At 33.3% G+C, this 27,436-nt stretch overlaps 1 protein-coding gene across 3 annotated transcripts in view; it reads right to left on the bottom strand.

The window, feature by feature from the left end:
• The window catches only part of PSMD14 (proteasome 26S subunit, non-ATPase 14), a 101,117-nt gene that overhangs the window by 17,622 nt on the left and 56,059 nt on the right, over positions 1-27,436 (bottom strand). For all 3 annotated transcript variants that reach the window (XM_040229224.1, XM_040229225.1, XM_040229226.1), the window contains 6 exons: positions 25,618-25,689; positions 25,271-25,390; positions 23,186-23,256; positions 22,059-22,209; positions 8,467-8,574; positions 2,074-2,148 (listed from right to left, as the gene is read on the bottom strand). In XM_040229224.1, coding sequence (XP_040085158.1) covers positions 2,074-2,148; positions 8,467-8,574; positions 22,059-22,209; positions 23,186-23,256; positions 25,271-25,390; positions 25,618-25,689 — 597 coding nt within the window. The remainder of the gene's footprint in view (positions 1-2,073; positions 2,149-8,466; positions 8,575-22,058; positions 22,210-23,185; positions 23,257-25,270; positions 25,391-25,617; positions 25,690-27,436) is intronic.

The raw sequence follows: 27,436 nt of genomic DNA, 5'->3' as shown, positions 1-27,436 counted from the left end.
ATCTTTGAATGTGAAATCAAGTGGGCCTTAGGAAGCATCACTACAAACAAAGCTAGGGGAGGTGATGGAATTCTGGTAGAGCTATTTCAAATCTTAAAAGATGATGCTACGAAAGTGCTGCGGCCAGTATGTCAGCAAATTTGGAAAACTCAGCAGTGGCCACAGCACTGGAAAAGGTCAGTTTTCATTCCAATCCCAAAGAAAGGCAATGCCAAAGAATGCTCAAACTACCTCACAATTGCACTCATCTCACACACTAGTAAAGTAATGCTCAAAGTTCTCCAAGCCAGGCTTCAGCAATATGTGAACCGTGAACTTCCAGATGTTCAAGCTTCTTTTACAAAAGGCAGAGGAACCAGAGATCAAATTGCCAACATCCACTGGATCATCCAAAAAGCAACAGAGTTCCGGAAAAACATCTATTTCTGCTTTATTGACTATGCCAAAGCCTTTGACTGTGTGGATCACAACAGAATGTGGAAAATCCTTCAAGAGATGGGAAAACCAGACCACCTGACCTGTCTCTTGAGAAATCTGTATGCAAGTCAGGAAGAAACAGTTAGAACTGGACATGGAACAACAGACTGGTTCCAAATAGGAAAAGGAGTACGTCAAGGCTGTATATTGTCACCCTGCTTATTTAACTTCTATGCAGAGTACATCATGAGAAACGCTGGACTGGAAGAAACACAAGCTGGAATCAAGACTGCCGGGAAAAATATCAATAACCTCAGATATGCAGATGACACCACCCTTATAGCAGAAAGTGAAGAACTGAAGAGCCTCTTGATGAAAGTGAAAGAGGAGAGTGAAAAAGTTGGCTTAAAGCTCAACATTCAGAAAACTAAGATCATGGCATCCGGTCCCATCACTTCCTGGCAAATAGATGGGGAAACAGTGGAAACAGTGTCAGACTTATTTTTTTGTGGCTCCAAAATCACTGCAGATGGTGATTGCAGCCATGAAATTAAAAGACGCTTACTCCTTGGAAGGAAAGTTATGACTAACCTAGACAGCACATTAAAAAGCAGAGACATTACTTTGCCAACAAAGGTCTGTCTAGTCAAGACTACGGTTTTTCCAGTAGTCAAGTATGGATGTGAGAGTCGACTATAAAGAAAGCTGAGCGTCAAAGAATTGATGCTTTTGAAGAAGCTTTTGGAGATGCTTTTGGAGAAGACTCTTGAGAGTCCCTTGGACTGCACGAGATCTAACCAATCCATCCTAAAGGAGATTAGTTCTGGATGTTCATTCGAAGGACTGATGTTGAAGCTGAGACTCCAATACTTTGGCCACCTGATGCAAAGAGCTGACTCATTGGAAAAGACCCTAATGCTGGGAAAGATTCAGGGCAAGATGAGAAGGGGACGACAAAGGATGATATGGTTGGATGGCATCACCGACTCAATGGACATGAGTTTGGGTAAACTCAGGTAGTTGGTGATGGACATGGAGGCCTGGTTTGCTGCAGTTTATGGGGTCGCAAAGAGTCGGACATGACTGAGTGACTGAACGGAACTGAAAAAATGCTAATTCATCAAGATGCTAGGTCATTTTTAAAGTATCAAATTTTACTACTATAAAAAGGTGTACAAATTTAGATCTGAATATCTGAAAATCCTTAAAATGCATTTCCCTTTTGACTCACTCATCCTAAGTAACCATGATACTTTTTAAAAAACACAATACAGTTACAATCTAATTTATTCCTTTCAAATTTGGAAAGTTATCTATTTAGCAATTTAGTGACAAAAGGTCATTTTTATGGAGAAGATAAATTAATCAGAAAAATCACGGACCTAGAAGAAAGATTTTTATAATTTATCATAAAACCAAGCTGGAATGTTTGTTTCCTACTTCTTCCTCTGCTTTAGCACATAGCAAGAAGTTAAAACTGTCTTTCAGGTTTTCCAGTAAAATATTCCTTTATTTTATGCTGCAATTCAAGAGGAATGAAAAAACTTTTGAATACAATGAAAGAGGTCAATAATTTAAATTCAAATATACCAGGTAACAGTTCAACTGTTTGAAATAGACATTTTTCCTCCTCAAAGGTAAAAAATTTAAGCTCACCTTCTGTTCCAATTCATTTTTCCGATAGTTAATAGTAATGGAGTAATAATGTCTGTTTAGTCCATGAATTAATGCCTATATAGATAAATGATTAGAAAAAGGACAAATTAGTATTTTTCATCTAATAAAATAAATACAACTGTTTGAAACTATTGACATATCCAGTAGACAATACCTTTATATCTTCTAAACATGACTTTTTATCCAAAATAAATATTAAACTATTTTTTTCTCAGCTAAAGTTTAGGAGTGAGGTTCTGAGGTATGGGGCACACATTCTTTAAAGCATTATATAGCAGCACAGATTGAACAGTTTTAGTAGCCTTGCTCAGAGTTAGATACAGTTTGACTTCATCATTATCTAACTTAGAAATTAACTATTCATAATTTAGAAATAGCACATAATTTATTAAGTCTTAATTTTATGATCATCTAGGCAGGGGCTCTTTCTTACTTAGAGAAAAGCCTAAAAAGCTGTAACAAAATAATTATTCCTTCACCTACAACATTAATCTGGAGTTTCCCTTTTTAATTCATTTCTAATATTTGAAAGGTAACTGTCTGTACATGTCTCTAAATTAATAAAATGGAATCTGTTCTGTACTGGGTCTAGTGACAGGCAATCTCACAAAGCAGTACTTGTAGATAACACTTGGGTTAAATTTATATTTCTTTATTATTGTTCCTGTTAATCTTTCATACTGCCTGTGTTAGTTTTATTACTTTTATCCAAATACCATAACCATAATTGAAAATCAAGTAGGTAGTGCCTTCAAGTTCAAAAGTGGGAATTTCAGCAGAAAAGTTGAATCTCTAAAATATCGACCTGTCTATTTCCCCATTTGGCTAATGGAAACTTCTTTCCACTGTACTTGATCACTGAAAAAATAGGGAGACCATAATAAAAACTTAACCTAATGGCATGGTTTTATTAAGAAACAATAACCCTGCAAGTGCTGGAAACACTTCACAACTGCTTAAATAACTTAGCAGCAGAGGTTCAAATGAGGTCCAGAACAGTTTCTATGGACTCCTTAATCAGCCTTCTAAGACATTAAAGCACAGAAATATACACTGGATACATTTTCAAGTACAAAAACAAAAAGGGCTTTGGGGTTAACTCTCAGGAATCTAAAGATAAACTATAATTAGATTTTTATAGTATAGTCTTAAGGTGTTGAGGCAAAAAAAGGGGGTAGAGAGAAAACATGTGATGAGCACCTGGCATCTGCTTTACAAAATAAGTCTTCTAATCTTCACAACAACCCAGTAGGGTAGGCTGGTTCCGCGTGTATTTCTGACAGATGAGGTAATAAGACACTAATCTCAATTTGTACTAGTTTCTACCTAATAAAAGGCAAAGCTGGGGTCTGAGCCTAAGACTTTTTGACTCCAAAGCCCATGTTTTTTCTACCATACTATAATGCTACAATATATCTCAGAAATTCTTAAATTCTTTGTACTTTAAAAATGAGAATGAAAACAAAGCATAGTCTTATTACTAAATTTTGCTAGCAAAATCACCCCACCAAATACTAACCCATTTTAGATTATGTACTGCAAAAATCCATTCTCATATTTCTAACATCTGCTATAATAAAACGGTTGACATGTGAAATTAAAGTACTAAGAGGATCTATTAAATCCTTATTCATTTCAATAATCAAGAACAGTGAGCTAAATTTCAGTGCATAGATATGTGTACTACTGTGAGGATCAAACAGTGGGGCTAATCAGTGCCTCCTTTAAATGGTACTCAACTTTATGCAAATTAGGAAGTACATCCTCTGGGTGGAAGAATTTAAAGAAAAGGTGCCCAAGTGCTCCAAGCAGACACAGCCAGGCTAGAGAGTGAAGCTTAGGCTAGATTTCAGGTGCCGACTGACCTCTCATACAAGTGCTTTTATGCCGTGCTCCAACTGTATAATTTTATATAGTGGCCATAAAGCTAGTAATGGTATAGCCAATAGATACAGAAGTCAGCCAAATGGGCACATACACAGGTCCGCATTTTGGAGATAAACTGTACTGCTGAAATACAGTTTAGAACTTGAAGGCACTACCTACTTGATTTTCAATTACGTTTATTCAGATAAAAGTAGTAAAACTAACACAGGTAGTATGAAAGATTAGCAGGAACAATAATAAACAAATATAAATTTAATCCAAATGATATCCTCAAACTATTTTCTAATTTCACTTACTCACCTGCTGCATGCCCCCATGACATTCATCCCAAATAATAAGCAAACTGGCCCCGTGGAGTCCTTCTTCCATATGAACCCAAAAGGCGCAGGCTCTTTTATTTAACTTAGTGAAAAATAAACTTTCTCAAATTCACCAATCTAGTTGATGCTGAATTACAAGTTGTGGCAGCATACATCAAATATAAGATTAGCTTTACCAAGGAGGAAACTAGCCTCTTGAAAGGGCCAAGTTGAAAATGCCATAGTATATCAGGCCAACAAAGAAGTTACATAACCAGGAAATTTTGGAGAACATCAATACCTAATTTTTAAATCTACACTTAACAAAACACATGATGGATTTAGGAAAATTTAGGCAATTCTTCAGTAAAACAGGATTTTGTCCTGAAGCTCATTCATTAATTATTTGAAAACTCCAACAATTTCTCATAGAAGCACTATTAAAAAGCAAGGTTCTGTTCTATACTGTTTATATTGTAGGCTGTAAGCTTTCAGTGGCTGACCTGGGAAGCTAAATCACCTTTTAGAGCACTGTTTCTAGGACAATACATTTTAGAATTACTCAAATGGGACTTAGCTTATTTGCTTCGTGGATATGCTGACCCTTGTTTTCTTTGCTCAAAAGCTGTCAATAACTTTCAAAGAAGGGAGTTCTTCTTAGGTTGAGACTCAATATCCATGTAAGATGCTATTTATTTTAGACAAAGAGTAATCTGGAGAAGTAATTACACAAAGAGGAGTTTTGAGATCCCACTGATTTGACTTTCAGGTTATTTCTATATTTAAGTTCATCTTTAGAGTAGAGCTTTATAATTTTGTTGGTATGACAGATCTGAAGAAAAGTACACCAATAATCATTATGGTGAAATCATACTTTCTGGCAATGTCTAGACTACTCAGGAGAAATGAGAAGTTCTAACTTCATTTGCTCACTGTGTGGAAAACAGGCATATTATAAAACACACAGCTTATGAAACGTGTAATAACCTATTTATAGGTTCTTGATAGGTTAAAAAAAAGTTTCATGCTCTTAAGGCATATTTATTTAGATCTAAAGATGAATCTGTTTGCCTTATTTTACCCTGATAAACTGAAAGTGTGCTGCTAAATATCATCCATTAAATCATACTTTAAAAGGAAGCTTTCTTTATATAAATAAAATAACTGAAAAGAAACAAAACATGTGCTCTTCTCCCTTTTGGGTGGAGAACTAGGCTCCAAATGGCAAGTGCATAAGGGATAACGTTTGCTAAATACTTTTCCATAAGTTTTGAATTTTGAGCTGTATATGTGTATTATCTGTGCCAAAATTAATGAATTAGTGAATCTTCTAAACATAGTATAAAAGAAGGAGAAGCTCTGCTTAGAGTTCCTACAACTCACTAGGTAACCTAGGCAAATCACAAATATGCTGGGCTCAAGTCTCCTCATCTACAAAATGCCCACAATGGTTCTTTCTAGAGCAACTGACTCACAACTGCTTAACAACTACTGAAAATAATGTTTTTCGAAGAGTTTAATTCTGTTAGACAATAAAGTTGTACTCAGAGCTACACTTAAGGGGTTCACAATCCTAGTACAATGAATCTATGCATCAATAGTTAGTAAATTTCCATGCAGCTGACAAACAATCTTCAAACAAACTATGACCTTTAAGGACTTGAAATGATGAACAATTTTTAGTGAAATAGGTTTAATAAAATAAATGTTTGCTAATTCTCAATTCTATACATTTGACAGTATTGGTCAAATGTTCCACATACAAAATAGTATTACAGTTACAAACATTAACAGAAAACTCTACAGTATAGGCATTATACTTTTCACTCTATCGGAAATGACTCTATTAATGACTTCTCTTATTTAAAACATGAAAGTTCATATAAGCCTTGTCTATTAGCTTTGTTTTGTTGTAGATACTTCAACATTGCTATTAGTGCTTAGAAGTAACATCTTCTAAAAGCAGTATGTTTCACTGCAAAAAGTTTAAGAAAAAAAGAGAAGGAAAAACAAGAAAAAAATCCATAATCCTATTACCCAAAGGCAATCAATACTAACACTGTGGTGTAAATACACATGCACAGCTTTTAATATATATTTTTTCAAAGAGGAGAACTTGTATATGTGATTTTATAAGCTTTACCTTAATGTATTTTGAACTTTCCTCCACATATTAAATAGTAGTTTACAATATAACCCTAATATTATAGTAAAAAAAATCAGCAAAGCATTAGCAAAAGCATTAGCAAACACCAGCATGAGGGCTGATGGTACCTGTCAGGTTCCTATTCCTACTACTTGTAAGTTGGTTTAGGAACAAGATCCCTCTAAACACAAACTAATTTTCCTCCAAAATAAGAGGCATGGCCTTTCTGAAAGGTTTCTGATCCCTGAGGTACAGATTCTGCCAACACATCTTAAAATTCTATTATGAATAACACCATTCACTTCAAGTTCTTCTAGGTTGCTTTCTTTCTACCTTGTCTTAGAAAACTAAGAAGTTGTATTAAGGTGTGCCCTTGTTCTGTCACTTTTTCGCTTGACCCCATTTGAGTGTTTTAGTACTGGAACTGTCTCAAAACTGCAAAGCATTCAGATAGATATCTTCCTGATGGGCGCTACATAAACTGTGAAATAAATATATTTACAGATTTTAATTGGAAGGCAAAACAAACTAAGAAGAAATGAAAAACAATGATGCTATAGCTGTTATATACACAGGTCCCTTTAACTTCAGTTTGGAAAGCTTCACAAGGTTCATCTTAAATTATAGTCTATCAGGTAAAAAATACAAACTGGATTGATGTAAAAAGAACCAGATTTTAATTATTTAATTACACTCAATTTTTAAGGTTAAACAGCAGTATTTAAATTTAAAAGACAGTATCTGCAACAGGTGGCTGTTGACTTGCAATTAGTAGAAACTTCTGGCAGAAACACACCATGCAGTAATCACAATGATCTTAGACTGTGAGATGCTACTTAACCTTTTGCAAAAAAAATAATGAAGCAGTATGATGCTATGGGGGTTTACAAGAAAGGTCATTATCACAGGCTAAACTGGTCCAGTAATATATTCTCTTGGAACATGCAAGCATGGGCTTGTCTGTAACCAATCAAAAACGCTAGTAGCTTACTTCATACTCATTGTACTTTGTAGTTTTCTCTGATGTCTGAAATAATTTTTTCAAAAGCAACACACCTCAATCCTTTGGGAAAAAATTTTTTTCACTTTGATGAAGGCTTCAGATGAATGACTGCTGAAAAACTAAGCATCTGAAAGTATAAAGTTATCAAAGTATAGCCAAGCTTAACCATGGCTAACTGTCAAAGCCACAACTCCCCAAAGACAACCACAGGACAGAGCAAGGTTTCAGAAGCAGAGCAGCAATAGCTACTATAATGCCTCTGTCCTGTGTGTTCTATTTAACCAAACATGGTATTTCTGTCCTTTTAATTAATCTTCAGAGAAGCAATTAACTATACAGACACAGGCTGTGGTGCATTTAAAAACAGATTAAAATGATTTTTGCAGACAATAAAGATTTGTGTAAAAACAATGAGGTATGTGAACGATACAAAGAAAACACTAATCACTCAGGAGGATATTAAGTGTCTAAATAACTTTAATAAAATGCCTGACATTACTAGAAAGAACACGATACAAACTAATCGAAAGCAGTATGTAGCTGTGTCTTGTATGAATTGTTTTAAAAGAAGGGATTAAGCAAAAAAAAATTTTTTTAAGAAATATTTAAGTACTATTTAGGAACTGCTTCTGGAACCCCTTAAAGTATACAGCAATTTACCATTAGGTACTAAAAGTCTACTAACCAATCAATAATGATACTATGATACCTAACACACTCCACTTAAACCCCTATCAGTCCTTTACTACATTGTTAACCAACAAAACTGTAAGGTACTCTCAAGATTAAGGATCTACTATGCCCCAAAAAAGGATGTCCTCAAACTGTTAGCGAAGTTTAAAGACATAACTAAAAGCAGACTCATATACAACAAATCTAACTTTTGCAAAACTATTTTCATAATCTCCTTTTAAAGCACAAGAAAAATTAATTGCAAGAAAAAGTAAAAGACTAAGTATTGGATCATAAACTGGTCATTTATAACAGGCTTTTAATATGTAAAACAGTTTTAACATATAATCAAATACAGGCATTACCTGAATAGATGGCTTGTTTAGGTGACCCAGATTTGAGGTTGTTTGTCTTGGTTCATGTCCTAAGACCATCATATTAGCATTGATCAATCTGAAGGCATCAATAACAACCTGTAAAAACAAGGTGTCGGGTCATTTCTTTTTTAAAAAGCAAGTGATGATGTCAAGCAACAGTGGACAAGGCATGATCAACTTGCATCTGTTTCTGGCCTATTTCCAGAAAATCATTTAATTATAATATTAATAAAAAAGAACCCCTGCTGACTGTGCCATCAGCATACCACCCTCTATCTTGTAATGTAAGGTGACACCAATTATTGCAATTTTCATGAAGCAGTAAAGGAAAATATTAACTTTGCATCTTTATTATTGAAACACGTCATTACTAAACTTACACCAAACAGCCTTCATTGGTGTGCATGTCTGTCACCTAAATTTTACCTAATCAAAATGAATGACAAAGAGAAACTAAAACTGAAAGTGAGCACAAGCTAAGGGACCACATCTAAAGCCCAACCCTGTCACATCAATTATACTACCACAATACTTGAAATGACAACAAAATTACAACCAGCAAGGCAGTCGCTCCACGTACTCTCTTCTAGTCAGATACCTTTTACTTCTTGTGACTATAAAAAACTTTATACCTTGTCTGATGGCCTTAAATGTCCAAACCACTCTCAAGAATATGAGGCACAATACAAGAAAACCAAGGTCATCTATGCTTTAAGTTAGGAACATGGTATAGAATGATACAGTTCTAAGTACAAAGTAAACAAATAACAATAGGTATTCTCTTTTTGCTGGGTGTATTCAATATTTTTGTAGAGAAAAACTTCAAATCCTTATATGATACAAATCATCAATTATCTCTTATATAGTAAGAGATTTAACAAGAATCACCTATTATCGGAATGCTTTTCTCTGTTCATTATCATGGATTTGAAAGAACTTGTTAAAGGTTTTAAATGTTGTTAAGTTTTATGCAAAGAACCTGGGATCTCAAGACACATGTCTCTTTTAGAGAATGTAAATCAATCACCTAGAGAATAAACTCAATACATTCTTCATATAAAAATATCTTAAAGCAGGATACAATAATATTTCTAGGTTTGCCTTTCAAAGTGCTAAACAACTGAGATTTATCAATGTTTCAAAAGCTGCTGTCAACTAGACTGTTTCTCATTTGTATAATTATTGTTTGAGGATACTAAGTAAAAAAAAAATTTCCAAAATAAGTCAACTGGAATGTAATAAAGTCTGAAACATCAAGGAAGTATATTACTAAATGCTATATGCCAAGAACAAGACTGAAAGAAAGAGTCACTCTTTCTAATAAGCTGCCATGAAGGTATGAAAGTACACAAACTTAGATCAAAGCACTATGACAAGTGACACAATCTAAGGCCTCTGTCTATTCCAGCAGCCAGATAAATAAATAAATAAATAATCAACCTTGCCTTTTGCTTTTATTTCTAACAGTTTGAATTTCCCCAAAGATTCTTCTTGCCTTAAAATAAAACCAAGTATCCCCAGAACATGCATGATTTAAGTTTGTGAAAACTTTTTTCTTTTTATACAATAACTGTAATTCAGTCTTAATTTTCACATTTATGTATAAATAAATATGACCTAGGATTACACCTCTTGCTTACACTTATTTTTTTCATATTTTTCATAAAGCAATAATAAAAATAAGTACTATCAAACATGCTTTAATCAGATATTATCAGACAGTTGTTTAAAAACATATCAAAGTAAAATTTTCTAACATTTTCTAAGAAGCACATAAAAATAAGATAAATTTAGGCCAAAGAAGGGGAAAAGAGACTATTCTGATAGACAGAAGTACAACTTAAATAAATATAAAATTAAGAATTGATTCCCTAACCAACAGCAGTAAATGTTTAAGAGCAAAGCATCACTTTGGTCCAATTGTTCTTTAAAATAGTTTGATTCCAAATAGATTTCAGTACAATTTATAGAAAAAGAACACTCCTACAAAACTATGAAAATTCCATTATATATCACAAGATGTATTTTTATATAGAATGCCTTCAAACCAAAGCAGCAAACCAGCTATTTTACAGGAAAAAGTCTCTAATATTTCTCTGGAATATTATAAACAGGTATGAAACTTCATAAAAAGGAAATGGAAATACCAGTTAAATAGATATTGTGACCAGTTAAAAACAAACTGAAATTTAAAATTTTCAATTCTTTTTAAAATTAAGAGAAAAATTCAAGAATTTAATATGCTGTTCCAACCTATGTGAAATTAAATGCTTAGACTGACAATTTCTGACTGACAATATGATAGCCAATAGAAAATGAATAACTACACCAAGATCAAAGGAATTTGCGTCCATCACTATAGCAACTGTCTTAAGGAAACTAACATGTTCAACAACCTGCAGACTAAAATTAGATTTAGCATGCAATAAAAATATAAATATGGCAATATAGTCTACATTTTAATTTCTATACAATTTTATAATTGCTTTTTGCACTGTGAAAATAAGTAAGTTTCTCCTTCAGAACAACTATCAAAATAGACTCATTAATGTCCAGTGCACTAATGAGCAATGGGTGCAGAAGGTGTTAATTATGCCACACTAAGATTCAAGAAAAAGCCCTAGTGAGCACTTGGAGGTGTGTACAAGCTGAAGGCGTTTCTCCATGTTTATGTATTTACAGCATGATGCAACAGAATGACAGCAAAGTGGTCACTCCATGGATGAGGATGGAAATCTTAGATACAATATACTGAACAAAGAACCCCCTAGGATTAATTAAGGTATGGAAGGGGGGCAGGGGCAAAATCCATTTTTTTGAGCTATATGAATTTTCTGAACGGTATCTTTTAATGCATATATACATTAAACCAGTTCAGCCTATGTCATAAGCTTATAAATACAAAAAGTAATTTAGCCAAAAAACTTTGCCCAAAAAACTCTCTCCTTAATATGTACCAACAAAAACTTCCAACCTAAAGTATGACAAATATTTTCAGGAATATGAGGCTAGACTTCTATAATTCCTTTATGTGCTACAGTCCTATGCACCACGTTGAATCTCTGTTCACCAGCCTGACCACTTAATTTTTTCTGGTACAAGTGCCTTGAGACTTTTCAGAGGTCACTGCAACAGTAGACAGCTTATAACAAAACCATTAGCAGTTTGGCTAGCTTAGGGAAACCTCTTACTTTCCTTTTTTGTTTATTATCACTGCATGAATCTGCAGCATATGATAGTTTATAATTTCTCAGGCTTGTTAAATTCATGTTAAAGGTCTGTTTTCTTGTTGAATAAATTTTGTTCATATAATGCTGCCTATTTCATACACTCAGTCTTTAATAGCACCTTTGGTCTATGCGCAACTCACAGATCAAAACAGAGGACTAAAATAGGGGTTGATGATGCTATTTACATGTGTGATTCCTGCTGTCTTCTTGTTAGTAGCTTTAATATAATAGAAGACCTTGTCTGTTTTGTAATTAACACATCTTTACTGGAGAGATATTTGGAAGTGATTGCTGTGAATATACTGGTTAGTAAAATAAACACAATCACACACCACTTTCTGTTATCAGACAAATTTGTGAATTGTACACATTATACTCCAGATCAACAAACTGTGATATAACAGCCAAGTAGAAGACACATATTTATATAACCCTTTATTTTTCTGAAAATATGTATTCACTCTGACCTTGCAAATATAATTAGCTTGTGGGATGTGCAGATTTCAGTACCATGGTAGCTTTACTAATTGCAACTCTTGGAAATAGACACTAAATATTTGGAAGCTGCCAATACAAAATAAAAACTGCATCTTTTTTGTACATCTGTCTTAGCTTATAAAAGCAAAATAGTTTTAAAAACAATACTGTGTTCCATATTTATTCCAAGCACACCCAAGGGTCAAGGACCTATCATTTCATTTTTAAAACGAATCTGGTTTAGGATACAAAACTGTAATTATTTTCAGATTCAGTTTAATCCATAATTTTTTGGCTTCTTTCATGAGTATAGTACAGTTTAGCCAATATGCTATTTATTTTTAAATTCACGTTTTCATATCAACTACTAGGTCACTGAAAGACTAAATTTCTAAAGCATCAATCTATTATAGTTTCCCAATTTTTACATTCAAAGGAGACTATTTTTTAAGTAAAGCTTGTAAAATTAATTTAATAAAAAGGTGTCTGAAAGAAAAATGCATAAGTACTTCTGGCAGTAGATACTATAATTCACAATTTCTCTCCTTCTCTCTTGTTTTTTCAACAGTAGCTGCATTTGGCATTCCCAACTGCCCTTATTTTGAAGTCAATGACTATGGGAAGTGTTTATATATAAAATGAGCCAGGGGAAAAAAAGCTTGAAAAAAAAAATTTCAGACCTCAAAATCAATGTCAAACATCAAGAAAAGAAAAGAGTTACAATTCAATTATCAGTTAGGTTACATATTTAAACACATATAAACCCACCACCATGTGAAGTAGGTCTCTAAATGGCTATAAAAATGCTAGGTGTGGAAAAAAAAGCAACACCCCATATCAAATATCCTTTATCACCTAGAAATGACCTGTTATCAACTGCTTAGGTTGTTTCTAGATTCTTTAAAAATTAAGGATGCATGTGACCTGGGAAGTACTGCTGGGGTTTGTGACCATTTCGTTACTTCTGCTGCCATGCACTGCCAGACATCTATAAGAGAAAAACATCTTATGTCTCTTGTAAGCCCACAGCATAAAAAATTCAAAGAAATCTTACTTTTTATGCCATTTCCAATGAAAAGCACTAAGAACTAAAACTGACTCATGCCAAATGCATATCACTGAATTGCTGTGATTTCTTAGTCTCAACTTTGCAACACGGAAATTATTTATAAAACGTCAATTTTAGTTCTGGAAAAGAAATTCCTGTGTGTATGTACATTTTCTTTCTTCATCCTTGGAGAATTGCTTATTGTAGCTAGAGATTTGTAGTACAACTCCAATATATTGGGAGAAAAGGGGGATGGAGTGTAACTAGCATAATGTACTTTTTTTTGACAAGTGAAGACATGCATCAAAATTCCAACAGTAAAGCCACAGCTCTGAATATATATACTTTAATGAAAACAAATCGATCTCTGGAAACTAGTGTGGTGAAAGGTAATTAGACATTTTTAGATTCATGAAACTTTCTAAAAAGAATATAGTTAAGTCACAAAATAAAGTTTAGCAGAATTTTTATAGTCTATGCCTGTACTCAGTATGGTATAGGTATTTAAATGCTTAAGACACTCTGTGGAGTCACAATCCTGCCGAAGTTAGAATTCTGGTTCTATCACCTGTGAGTTAAGTGAGCTAAGTTAACTGCTATTTGACTTTTCATTGTCACCATGTGCTCATGAATGATACCATTTGATGATAAAATTAAATAAAACAATATTTGTGTACTTCCCTGGTGGTTCAGAGGTTAAAGCATCCGCCTCCAATGTGGGAGATCCAGGTTTGATCCCTGGGTCGGGAAGATCCCCTGGAGAAGGAAATGGCAACCCACTCCAGTATTCTTGCCTGGAGAATCCCATGAATGGAGGAGCCTGGTGGACTTCAGTCCACGGGGACGCAAAGAGTCGGACACGACTGAGCGACTTCACTTTCACTTCCACCACTGTGGTTCTTAGTGTTACTAACCGTAGCAGTCATGGACTTGCCCAGCTTGGATCTCCTTTCAGTAGAACCTACTGCAGACATAGCTGACTCACAGACTTCAGATGCTACACTTTTGAATCCTCTGGGGGTTCCCCAGAACACATCTCCCTAGGGCTATTCCCAGTCAATGACTGGGCACACCAACGGTACTACAAACATAGCCATTCCTACCAAATAAGGGGTTCTTCTGAAGGACAATAGTCCCAAGGACTCACCAACAGCCTGGCTGAAACTTTATTAGGAATATACTGCAGTATGAAGCTCTTCCTACTCAATCCTACCTTCCTTTTCTCCGTACACACAGTCAGGCTTGTACTGCTGTCTGAAGAGTCTCCCCTTTATCCATTAAAAGTGTTTCCCCAAATAAATCTCTTGCATAGACCAAATCCTATTTTGGCATTTGATTCTTGGAACACTCAAACTGACACAGTAAACTAAGCAGAATATTGCCACTGCAGTACAGTGTTAAAGTTTAAGACATATTCCCCCTAGGAAAATTTCTAAATAAAATAAAAAATGTAACAGCTATATTGAATTTTTTTTTAAGACAATATGCCTAGAATTTTGGTATTCCTCTCTGATAGGTATTTCTAGAATTAGAGGTGACTAATAAACAGTGAACTTAAAAACTGAATTTCTCAGGGACTGTTAATGAGCTACAAGAGACCAGCATCTCTGGGTCACTGGTTGGGTAACGAACTTAACATTATCAAATCTGTTGGTGGCTACCCTGACAGTCAACACAAAAAGGACAAATGGACTTCAGACTCCTGTTTAATAGACAAAAGAAAACAACACAGTTAGTATGTTTATTGACAGTTCCACATAAAGTAAAGGAATAAAAGGCTCCAGAGACTAAAAGCTAGGGCTCACACACGTTAGAAAGGTAGTAGGGAAGGGATAAGGGAAATAAAGGATTTATATACATTTCTTGTGCTTTAACATCACCTTCCAAAAAAAAATACAAATATATCCTTCAAACTGCCATTTCTCAAAAGGCACAGTCATTTTCATAGGGAAAAAAATGTAAAGCTCAATTACTTTGGTATATATCCTTTTTATATATTTTTACTGGGCTTATTAATTAAATATTGCATAGAAATTACACTAATACTCAACAACCAAGAGGTAGGCATTAATATTCTTAATTTATGGATAAGGAAACTGAGGCTCCAAGGACTTGAATAAATTAAATGAGATGACAACCAGTAAGTGACACCACTATCATCTGTACATACACAGGATGCCAAAGCCAGTAGTTTTCATCACCACGTTATCTGATGGAACAGTTATCCTAACACAAAAGTAAAAAAAAGACCACTCTTAGATCCAGTTATATCCCAGCAAGGTTTGTGTCTTATGTGCCACCAAATATCCATTCCCTAGCAGAGTACTTGGGACCCCTAATACATATACTACAGAAAAGATTAATAGATTATCTATTAAACTGAAAAGCTCCAAGAAAACATTTTTGGTTACTGGTTTTTTGGTTGTTTTGTTTGTTTGTTTGTTTGTTTTGGGCCACACTACATTGCACCCTGCAATGGAAGCATTGAGTTTTAACCACTAGACCACCAGGAAAGTCCCTTCCTTCCCCTTTGATTTGTGTTTAATTAGGAATAAAAACTGCATACAGAAAAGTCACTTGGCATATAAAAAGTGGCAGCAGGCATTAATTGAAAAGCTTACTAGTAGTCTAAGAAAAACCCCTGATTATTATTAGAATAATGATCAACTATGACTTAGATTATATAGATAAACTAAGTGTTCTAAACTATTAAGTCTAGCAGGAATAGTATATGCACATTAACACCTAAAATATTTTCTTAGACATCCTCACAGATTATATCTGAATGTTATAAAACTTCAAATTGATACTAAGAGTGAAAAACAGGGCACAAACAAAAGATAATATAGAAACTAAACTTGTTCCAAGAGTTGGATGAGTATGCTCACAAAGCTATATTAGGAATAGAAATAGAATTTTTATGTGTCCTATTTTCTATTTTTCTCTTTCAGCCTGGAAAACTAGGCAAAGAAAAGGTGTGTGTGTATACAAAATTCAAGATAAGGACTATTCAGCCCTTAAATTAACTTTTATGGGATACTGATGAAAAGCAAATCTTATGAATATTAGCTAAATATATTCCACTAGCTTTAAAAAACAAATGACATGACAAACTCGAACTCTAGCTCTGATTACACAAAATTCAGATTTATCAAGGCTAACGTCTATGAAACACTGGCTCACTGACCTTGTCAATCTCATGTTTCACTCATTTAAAATAAGACTCTATCATCACTAACATATACAAATTACTTTCTAAACCTCACAAAATTAGCTGCAGTTTTCTTACATGTTAAGTCGGAACTGGTAATAGCTGACCACTGACACACTCATTCCTTGATTTTATTTTATGACCACTTATGAAAAAAACTATTTTTTGCAGACATTGCATGAATTTCAGGATAAGGAAAAATTTCTCCCTTAAAAGAAGCTCCAATCTTGTGGGGGAGACAATATTTAGATATGTGTGTGTGTGTGTGTGTGTGTGTGAAGTTGTTTCAGTTGTGTTTGACTCTGTGACCCTATGGACTGTACCCACCAGGCTCCTCTATCCATGGGATTCTCCAGGCAAGAATACTGGAGTGGGCTGCCATGCCCTCCTCCAGGGGACCTTCCCAACTGAGGGATCGAACCCCATCTCCTGCAGCTGCTGCCCTGCAGGCGAATTCTTTACCACTGAGCCACTGGGGAAGCCCATAGACAGATGAATAAAACACAAAATGATTTTAATTACATCAATTATCTTAAAGGCCAGAATTTTAACATAATATATTCACATTCTTTTTCATCAGCATGCCCCAGAGAAATATGTTGGAAAAACAATAAGTGTCCAGTAAAAAAATCAGCTGAATCAGATGACTATCCCTAAATTAGTCTGAGTGTACAAAATATAAAAAGAGAACTTTTTCATTTCTTTTGTAGCTGTTACCTTCACCTTCCTAAAGTGAGCAAATTAGTAATTAATTTATACTTATTCTTAAATTTTTCAAAAATATTCAGATTCTATTTTTAAAAACATGCTAGTCATTTTTCCTTTTAAGTATCAATTATTTTAATCTTTAGAATAGTGAAGTTTATTGCACATCTTCAACATGCATGTGCACAGAATATATATATCACTTCACAATATTCGTAACACCATGAGATAGTTACTAAAATCCTTGTTTCACAGATGAGAAAACTGAAGCTCAAGAATATTAGATAACTTACTCAAGGTCATGCTGTAAAGAAGAGCTAAAAACTGGATTCTAATGCAGACTTGACCCCAAAGAACGCATTCTTTACTTATTCTCAGCCTTTATGAAATATAATTTTTAATAACAAGAAAGTGCTAAAACAAAACTATTACTGAATAGTTTAAAATCTCTACCATCTTAAAACTAATAGAAAATTTCTTGGATAAGTAAACTATTTCCCCCCCTTACCTTGAAAAAGACATAACCTCCTAGATATCTGAAAATAAAAAGTAAGCTTATTCATTCCCTAATTCTTTCCTCCTTTATTTGTTTCTACTCTTCAAAGCCCTACCTTTTTTGTAAAACACTGATTAAAAAACAACAACTACTCATTTTATATTCTAATATACCTGTGAAAAAAGAATGAACAAAAGAACCACTTTGAATGGTATCATTTCTACATTTTCCTCATAAAGTATAAGCTCCTTTTTTCTAAGTAACGTCCTTAAAACTTGGTCCAAGCTTCATCTACTCTGTGCAGCTTACACTGATTTCTGCCTACATTTAATTTAATCTGCATTTACTATGTTTGCTACACAAGTACTACTTCATTGCATGTCAACACATAAAAGGTTCTAAATAAGTACTGGTTGAATTATTTGTTATAGCAACCAATTCAATACTTAGTTACAGAAACAAACCTGTATAGTATAGTTAGTTTGTATTATATCAGTATGCAGTGTAGGATTACCAGTATATAATTGGCAGAATGTTACCTGGCTCACTAGTGACACTAAACATGTATGACTTCTCAAAGAGGCTAAGACCATTTTTTATTTATTTCATACCCCAAAATCATTAGCAAATAAGCGTATCAGGTACAGTTAAGAAGTATCTGATGATGAGTTGATCTGAAACTGGATAAACAGCACATTTTCAGAAGCCCATTGGATATTTCCAATCAAAGTAAACAAAAAATCTTCAAGAAAGTCCAGCCAGTATAAAGATTTATTTGGGATAAAGGGGTTTCAGTAATTTTTTTTTACATGCTTTCAAAATAGAGAATAGATACAAAGATTGTTTGGAGTCAGCAGGTAACATCTGAACATTCTATTGACAGGAATCCTGTCAAGAAAATTAGTTCTCAAAAAAAGTAGTAATAGTTGTAGTCTAGTTTTGACTTTGCACAAAGTGACTGTTCTTTTTGCCCTAATGAAGAAGTATAGTCATATTACAAGCTGAATTTACTTCTAAATTCATCGCTGGATCGAGTCCAGCTGTAGGCTGAATATACAGGATAACAAAACATTAAGCAAGAGGCTGCCACCATGCCTCTTGAAAACTGAAGTTTAAAACATTTTCATATGTGTTTTCATTATAAGTAAACTAAAAGAGAATCCTAAAAGCTATTTCACTGGTAAATTTAGAGAGGAACTCACTGGTAATTTCTATAAGCTTACACTCCATTTAAATTACAAATGTTATTACCATTGATTTTTCACCTGTATCATTTTAAAATACTTATAGGCTTATACAATATACAGAGATATGGATTATTTATCATATAGTACATTTTATTGTTTATGCTGGTTAGGGATGTCACAAAGGCTGACAGACATGAGTCTGCCTAAATTGTTTTTAATTAATAGAAAAATACTATATCAGAAAATCAATTAATATATAATACCTACTAAAAATAGCACATAGAACTATTGAGAACTCTGAGAAAATGTACAGTTCCTTCCTCTGACTTATGCTGAAGAGAATGACATCTACCAATATAAGTTAAGAAAAGGCCCTGCAATGACTTTGGTACTAATTTTCCATTCCCAAGTGATTCTAATTGCATTGTTCATATTAAAGGGTCAGTAAACAGCTTGAGTTCTTTACTTTTATAGACCTAGATTCTTATTCTTATTCTGCTGCTTATTACATAATAGGATAATTTGGGACAAAGTGATCTCTCTGACTCTATAAATTTTTTCACTCTTATTGACAAACAGAATAACAGAGTCTATTTCCAGAATTACCAAAAAGAACAAATGAGTTAAGTTCATACAGTTATTACCACAATACCTGGCACACAGCAAGAAATTCATATAGTCAAGTCAAGGAAAAAAGTGAAATAATAAAAGGAAATCAAACTTTATGCATTGAGATTACAAAGAAAGAATCCATTTTTACCTAATCACTCAAAATCAGGGGGATAATACAGGACTTACAAAAATGAAAAGATAAAAATATACAGGAAAGAAGTATTAAAAGAACAGAGACCCAATTAAATCATTTATACATAGACTGTCATTTTTTAACTCTTGATCTAATCATTTTAACAGCTTTGCTAAATCATGTACAGAGATTGGGAAGGGCAAGTCCTATGTTATTATTCTTTCCTTTTTAAAGTTTATACTCAAATTTAATGATTTAACTAGAACACTCTGGCCATGGATTTACTAAAACTTAATTTAATTCATAGTTTTGAGACATTGAGAGAACTATAAATGATAACCAAACTCAGGTACCTTATAAATGAAGTTAAATTATTGACAAAGAACTAGATCCTTATTTGAGATAATATAATTGCATGAATATACATGTTAGGTACAACAAGTGAGGTGAATGATAGACGCTTATACTAATTTTTTTCCAAAAATATTTTTTCAAGATGTATAAAACTAGACAGTGATACATGTAATTCCATAGTTTTTGATATATATTTTAAAATACTACATTCTACCACATTACAACTGTCATGTGATACAAGTGTATTTTTTAATGAATGCACTCTTTTAACATGAATCATACTTAATTAGAAACAAACACTGCAAACTCCACTACTATATAATACCTAAACTAGGTTTGGAAACTAAAATTGCCAGTTAAAATACTATGAACAAGATAACCAAAACACATATTCACTTACTTACATTCTATTTTGAAAATGCTTTCTTTCACTGTATTTAACTTTATATTTTTCCTTTACAAACTAGCCACTATCACAAGTTAAGTATCATAAAAAGTCACACTAAAACTACAAAACAGAATTCTAATTATATTTAAATATAAGTTTCAATTATTATTTGTAAGAGTTGTGGGGAGGGAATTTAATCAGATAGTTATATTTCTAAAATAATTATTACTTAAATGAGTTACTTATGGGTTACTTTTTTAAAAGGTATCTTAATTATCAGAGAATTAAACTTAAGAAATACTATACCATACTATAATTCATAAAACTAACAAAATTCAAGGATTTTCAATTTCTTTTATCTATATCAGTTAAAAAAACAACACATTTAGTAAAAAGAAAGTAAATAAATTGAAATACAGGTATATAGCAAGCCTCAGAAGTTATCCATTCAGATCTGCCTAGTATCAGTTTCTATTATTATTTTTGTGGCTAGTTTCTGCCTCTGAAAAGCTAACTCACATCTAATAGTATCATGATTTAGAGAAGACCTCAATTTTTATTCATCATAGTAATATAATGTCAAAAAGTGTTCAACTTCAAATTCATGACAGCTAAAGGCTCCATGTTTTAACAGCCATATTTAGTTTGTTTGAGCTGGTGAGCAGATGTAAATGTAATCTGCATTACTATCAAACTCCAGGTCTGATAGATAGCAAGCTAATATTTATTTTTAAGTGCTCCAAAAATTATTTGTAAAAGCTGCATAAAAAGGATTCCATAAATGTATTGTGATTTTATTTTAACAATTATTCTACACTACAATGGAAGTACATGCTCAAACAAGACACCTCAGCAGTATTTTAAAGCAGTAACCACCTAGCCAATTTCTGTATGTTCTGTAGTTTTTCTAATCCACTCTCCCTGTGGTTGAGCAAAATCGAATTGCCTCTCACATTTGCAGACAGCTCTGTGAAGGTGATAATAGAGCTGCTCCCTGCTGTCATGAGGCAGGAAATAGGAAAATGGCATATGGGGCTAGTAAGAAAGAAAAAGAAGGAAAAAAAAAAAGAGAAAAGAACGAACGAACAAAAAAAGAAGGAAAAAAGAAAATAAAGAAGGAAAAAAGAACAAGAACAAAAGATTTCAACAAGAACAAATATAACCCAATATGCTTTGCAAGTTAATCTCTTTTCAGAATCATTTAGCATATCTAATCATTCATCTCTGTCCTCACTCCAAAAATGCAAACGGTTGATACCAAGTGTTTGGGACAAGTCTTCATTGTCTGAAATATTTGGAACATGCAACTCCAGAATATGCCCTGTACAATGTATGCAAAAAGGAGCTATTGAACTAGATTTGGTAAACATTGTGCCAATCCCAAATTTACCATTTTAAAATAAAAGGTAGAGAAATGTTTATGAAAATATTAATAAATTGTGAAAGGCATGTTTTCAGTATGATTTAACATTCTTAAATCTATGAAATAAAATTATTTAAAGATAAACAAGTATGATTAGACTGATTAAAGAAGAAACAAATCTCTAAACAGTTAAATTGCTAATAATAATACCAAGACACATTTATTGACTTGTAAGTTTTTTGGTTGTTTTTTTAAGTAAAGAGACCAGGGTTTCAGTGTGTAATTAAGAAAAGCTTTAAACAAAATAGATTTTTATTTAATGTATCTGTAAACAGAATGTGGCAGGAGATGCTAATAAAGACAGAATCCACTCTACCTTTCCTTTTACACTCTGAATGGGATCCACAACCACTGCCACAGCTCTCTCCGACAAGGCTTCAAAGCTCTGCTGAGTGTTGATATCCACACCAGAAAGCCAACAACCAAAGCCAGGGTGACTGTGATACCAACCAACAACCATCTCAGGCCTGAAACAAAGAGGGCATTTAGCCGTTCAGAATAGAACAAGTATTACATTTATGATATGAAAAGAAACAACACACTAACAGGGTATAAATTAAGAAGAGATGAAAAACACACAGGTGTGAAAAAACACCATTAGAAACACTGAAATCATATACCATATTACCCAGAAAACATGGAAATGAATAAGTGTGACAAAGGAGTGCTATCATTAAGAGATGCACATTAGCAGTGGTAGATAAGGCTTTCAGTTTTTCACCTTGTTACCACACTTTCTCAGAGCCAGTTTTTACCCTTTCAGCATTCAAGTAAATATCTACTCTTTAACTCCTTAGCTCTGGGAGTTGAATTTTTCAGGCAGAGTACATTTTTAACAATGGACACCAGGATCCACTGTTGTGAAAGGATTAAATATCAATTAAACCAGCAAGAGAACTAGGAACTCAGTCAAAAACCAATTTGCACTGTTCTGCCCAGCTGCTGAGCCTTTTGCTAACATTAATTTTGAAGTTTTTTCCACAGTACAAGAATTTGAGCAAGAGAATGACAACTATTGAGAGATTTAATCTGGGGTAAAAAACCTGAACAATATTTGAATTCTACCTTCCCTGTCTGTAAAACTTGATATGACTACAAATATAATTCAATATTCAGAATTTTATTTAGCTGCAACTCTTGAATTTTGGAACATACAAGCTCTTTCAATTATAAGTGACTAGAGAGTAACTCCATATGCTAAACAGAGGGAAGTTACAGTCCAAGTTTACTATGTAATGGTTGAGAATTTTAACATGAGGCATTTTTCTGACTGGCAAATTTCTTTGATTCTACAGGAAAGAGACACTAGATAGGTAACACTATCACATTAACAACATAGTTTTTTTTTCCCTAAGAATGATATTCATAAACATCTAAAATTCTGAGACATATTGCTGAAAATATTTCCCATTATTCCATTATATGATCACTTGAAATATTCACCTTCCTGTCTGCTTCAACATATCCAACATTTTAGCTTGGAACACTGGATCAACTGCCTCCACACTGACACCCTGGTTTAGAAAGAAAATAAAAATGATTAGCGTCTACAACAATGGGAAAAAATTGTATTACAAGATAATGAACAAAAAGCTACTGCCAAGAAACCTATGTACATTATTTGGGGATACCAAAATAATTTAATAGATTTTGATACCCATATTTGATACCCATGTCATTCAATTATAATCCATATATCAATAAAACTTTTTACATTGCCAAGTACCAAAAAACTGCCAAGTACCAAACTGCTGTTAATGAGTTAAGGTAATTTTTAGGATGCTTTATAAGCGTTTACGGCCATGACTAATGTGTACACACACAAATACACACCCACAAAAGAAATACCATATTAGTGAATCAATAACTTCTTGTTTAGATCTATCTAGTCAAGCATACTTCCTAAAATCATCCTCTGATAACTGACAGGCAGTAAGTCTCTTCCATCTCATTCAAAGTTCTATGACTATTTGGCTATTGTTATAAGCAACAGTTCAAGTCTTTTCCTTTTTTTTTTTCTTCAGTATGTAAAGACCATGGAAGGAAAATAATTTAACAATTTAAAGAGTTGTTTTTGCTTGGTTTTTTGGGTGGCTGAGCTGGGAGGGAAGGAAGTTCAGTGCTTTTATTAGGACTTCTTGGTAGATTAGGCAATTGGAGGGAAATACACACATTTGAAATATTACCTCAAATATAAAAGCATTTTCAAAAAATTTCCTACAGGAGACAATCTGTAACCAAGTCTTTTAAATGCTCCATTATTTTGCTAGTTCAATCAAAAGAAAATTTTAGGACATGTAAGAATTAAAGGCATTCATATCATCTCTCCAGTGACAGATTACTGCCATTATAGCTCGCTCAAGGCTTCCCTCTAACATCAGGAATTTAAGTCTAATCTACTTAAACAAACCAGTTAACATAAGCACTTCTTCCCACCAAAACAAACAGTATTTTGAATTCTAATTGAGAGTGCATCCTCAAGAACAGGGGTATGCAATCTGCTGCCTACAGGCTAAGAATGTTTTTTTACATTTTTAAAGGGTGGTTTAAAAAAAAAAAACAAGAATATGAGACAGAGACATATGTCTTTACAGAAAAAGTTTGCTAACTCTTGGGCTAGAAGAGAAACTTTCCAATTCTACTACACAGAGTGAACACAGAGATCAAATATTCTATTTTATATGATCAAACAAACATTTACAAGGAAATAAAGGATATTAAAACTTAAGAACCTTTCACTATAACAGATATCCACATAAGGACATTCATCAGATAAATATACATATTTTCTTAGGCAAATGGATGAGAAGAATATGTGTTATTTTTTGGAAGGTCAGTAAATGGTTATTGGTTTTGGCCAGTTTTTAAAAATCTAAATACACACATCTATAAGCCCAATGCATTAAACAAAACAGGAAAAAAAAAAAACACACACAAAAAAACTCCCATGGGTAGATGGGTAGAGGACTTTCACAATCAGTATGCAGTATGTTAGTCTATGACAAATTACCACACCCAGGCAAAAAGAACTAAAGCCTGTCATGGTTTCTGTTTTTTTTAAACTTAACATTTTGAATAGGAAAAGCTTAAGTCATTTATCACCATATATAGAACATTTTTAAATGGGTGCTATTTCAAAACAATAAAAACAAAACATGAGGACTAGACAATGTACATGAATTAAAACTTTAATTGAGTCTCTGAAATCTTCTGAACCAAGTATTCAAACTAATCAAACTAATATCCTACTGTATTAAAATAACTAACATAAATCCAGTACACTATGCTAGTTAAAGCTGAAAGAACAAGTAAAGGAATTAAATATTAGCATCACTCAGTCTATAGACCTATAGGGAATTCATAATTCATCTAAAAGATTTAACTCAATACAGTCTAAAAATTATTGTTATTAATCTTTTATAATCAATTTTTCTATCAAGAAAATAACAATATGATAAGAGTTATTTTGCATAGGAAAAGAAAAGAGAAACACATTTACTTGCAGCAGGCAACCATAAAAGTACTCACTGTTCCTGACTGTGGCATAGCAAACACATCAATCACTCTGACGGTGTAATCATCCACAAATTCTCCAAGCATAAGACCCATAACTTCCATTGGAACTCCAGCTCGACCATGTTTTAACATCTGTAAAGAGGACGATACACAGACACAAAGCCCTTGAGATCTTCAAACACCCCTCCTTTTAATTAATACCTTAATTGTATTTCAGTGAAAATAAAACCATTCTATTTTATACATGCACCTAAAACAAGTTTATGTATGAGAGGGTTAACATGAAAAATATTTCAATGTAAAAGGTTCACAGAAAGCAGCAGAGCTCAGTAAAACCAGTAACTCCATTCAACACTTACTTTTAACAGTGCCAGGGAAGAGATATAGACTTGTTCTGCTGTGTCCACTGCAGGAGCGTCTGTAGGTGGCCCCTAGAAACAAGCAGATAAATCATTATAAACACAGAGAAGTCATGAGTTCAAAATTAAAGTCCCACATTATTTAAGCATGATTATTTTTAAAGACTTTAGAGAAAACATGTTAAGTATCCTTTTATTCAGCTACAACATAAACTATCAAAACAAGCTTGTAAATATCAAACCTGTAGAAAATATCAAACTCAGCATTCAGGCAAGTTTCCAATGGATGTAATGCATGAATCTTTCAGCAATACTAGCTCACCTCTACTACAAAATAGGTAACAATGCACCAATTAGCTATGTTTCTTACCTCAATGTGAATGTAAACTGCTGTTGGACTAGCATGATTAACTGAAGAACCAACACAAACAATAAATTCTGTGAGCATGATTTTCAGCTAAAGACAGCATGTAGACTGGGGCTTTGGGATCTCTGGCGATACTTCGGTATGGGGATGAAGTAGTGGGGGCGGAGAAGACTTCTAATCCCTAGGTGAAAGAGCTGTGAAAACAACATGCTCTGCAGTTCACCTGAAGTTGTTCCCTTCCCCTACACAACATCAAATTTAACACAAGTGGCCCAGATGTGAGCAAACTGGCTGAGACTGGTGTAGCTAATGGAAAAGACTTCCAAATCCTGACAACTACCTTTAAAGAAAACATTACTATTAATCTTACTACAGCCTAAGAAGATACTATGTTTCTCCCAAAAGATTGTCTTCTTCATCAAAAGCACCAAATCTTTTTTTTACTATAACATTCTGCTGCTCAAAGTAATTTACATATAGTTCTTACCCTCAATATGACTACAGTCTTACAAAATTAATTCTAACCCAATTAGTGCATATAGAAAGCTTGGTTTTTTAATACTGAGGACTCTGGGAAAATAAAATGACATGTACTTTTAACTGCCAGGTCCTGTTTTGCTTAAAATCCCCTTTCCTTAACAATAACTGTTACAAATTATATAATGAATATGTTAGTTATCTAAACTATAAGTCAATGCTTTAACTTGCTTTTATGGACTTGATTACTAAAATTAAACAATTGCTTTACTCATTACATTTCACACTTATAGGTCTCTGTGTACTTTATGCTTCTTCTTGTCTATTTATATGCCAAATTCTGTGATTTTCTGTTTTGTTTAAAAGCTCATAATATTTACTGGAAGCACTGAGTATAAAAAGTTCCAGAATAAGTTTTCTCTAAATATAAGCAACACATACAAAAATTACCTCTATTTGCTTATATACAAAGTGGTGAGAAAAATAAAATCTTTCAAATATTATGTTTAAAAATAAATATATTTTTAAAAATACCAAATTCTTCAATCTATTATCACCTAATGCAGCTTTACTGCTTGCCTTTCAAATAGTTATGAAAACTCTAAGGTAAACTAAAGTGCTATAATGCCAAAACATTTGGTGAGGTCATCATATAAAACATAATTTTATTGATATGACCATTTTATTCATCTAAGAAAGTTAAGAAAGTTTAAGAAAAATAGTAGTAAATTAGTCATCACAAGAAGTTTTGGGAGAAGTAATACTTTAAGGTCAGGATAATGAACATTATATTTATAAAAATTATTTTCTGATTCAGAGCAACTTAAAAAATGCTCACAGCAAAAGAATTTAAAACTGGTATTTAGGTTATAGTTATTAATATAGCCTTTCTCAATTTGCCAGAAAATACTTACTAAGAAAAAAAAGAAAAATAGGGAAATAAAACATCACATCATCACCAAAATGCATTGCCGA

The sequence above is a fragment of the Oryx dammah genome, unplaced genomic scaffold, assembly GCF_014754425.2.
Source record: "Oryx dammah isolate SB20612 unplaced genomic scaffold, SCBI_Odam_1.1 HiC_scaffold_27, whole genome shotgun sequence".
NCBI classification, from domain to species: domain Eukaryota; kingdom Metazoa; phylum Chordata; class Mammalia; order Artiodactyla; family Bovidae; genus Oryx; species Oryx dammah.
The sequence above is the reverse complement of the archived record's forward strand: the minus strand, read 5'-3'. Positions and strand labels throughout refer to the sequence as shown.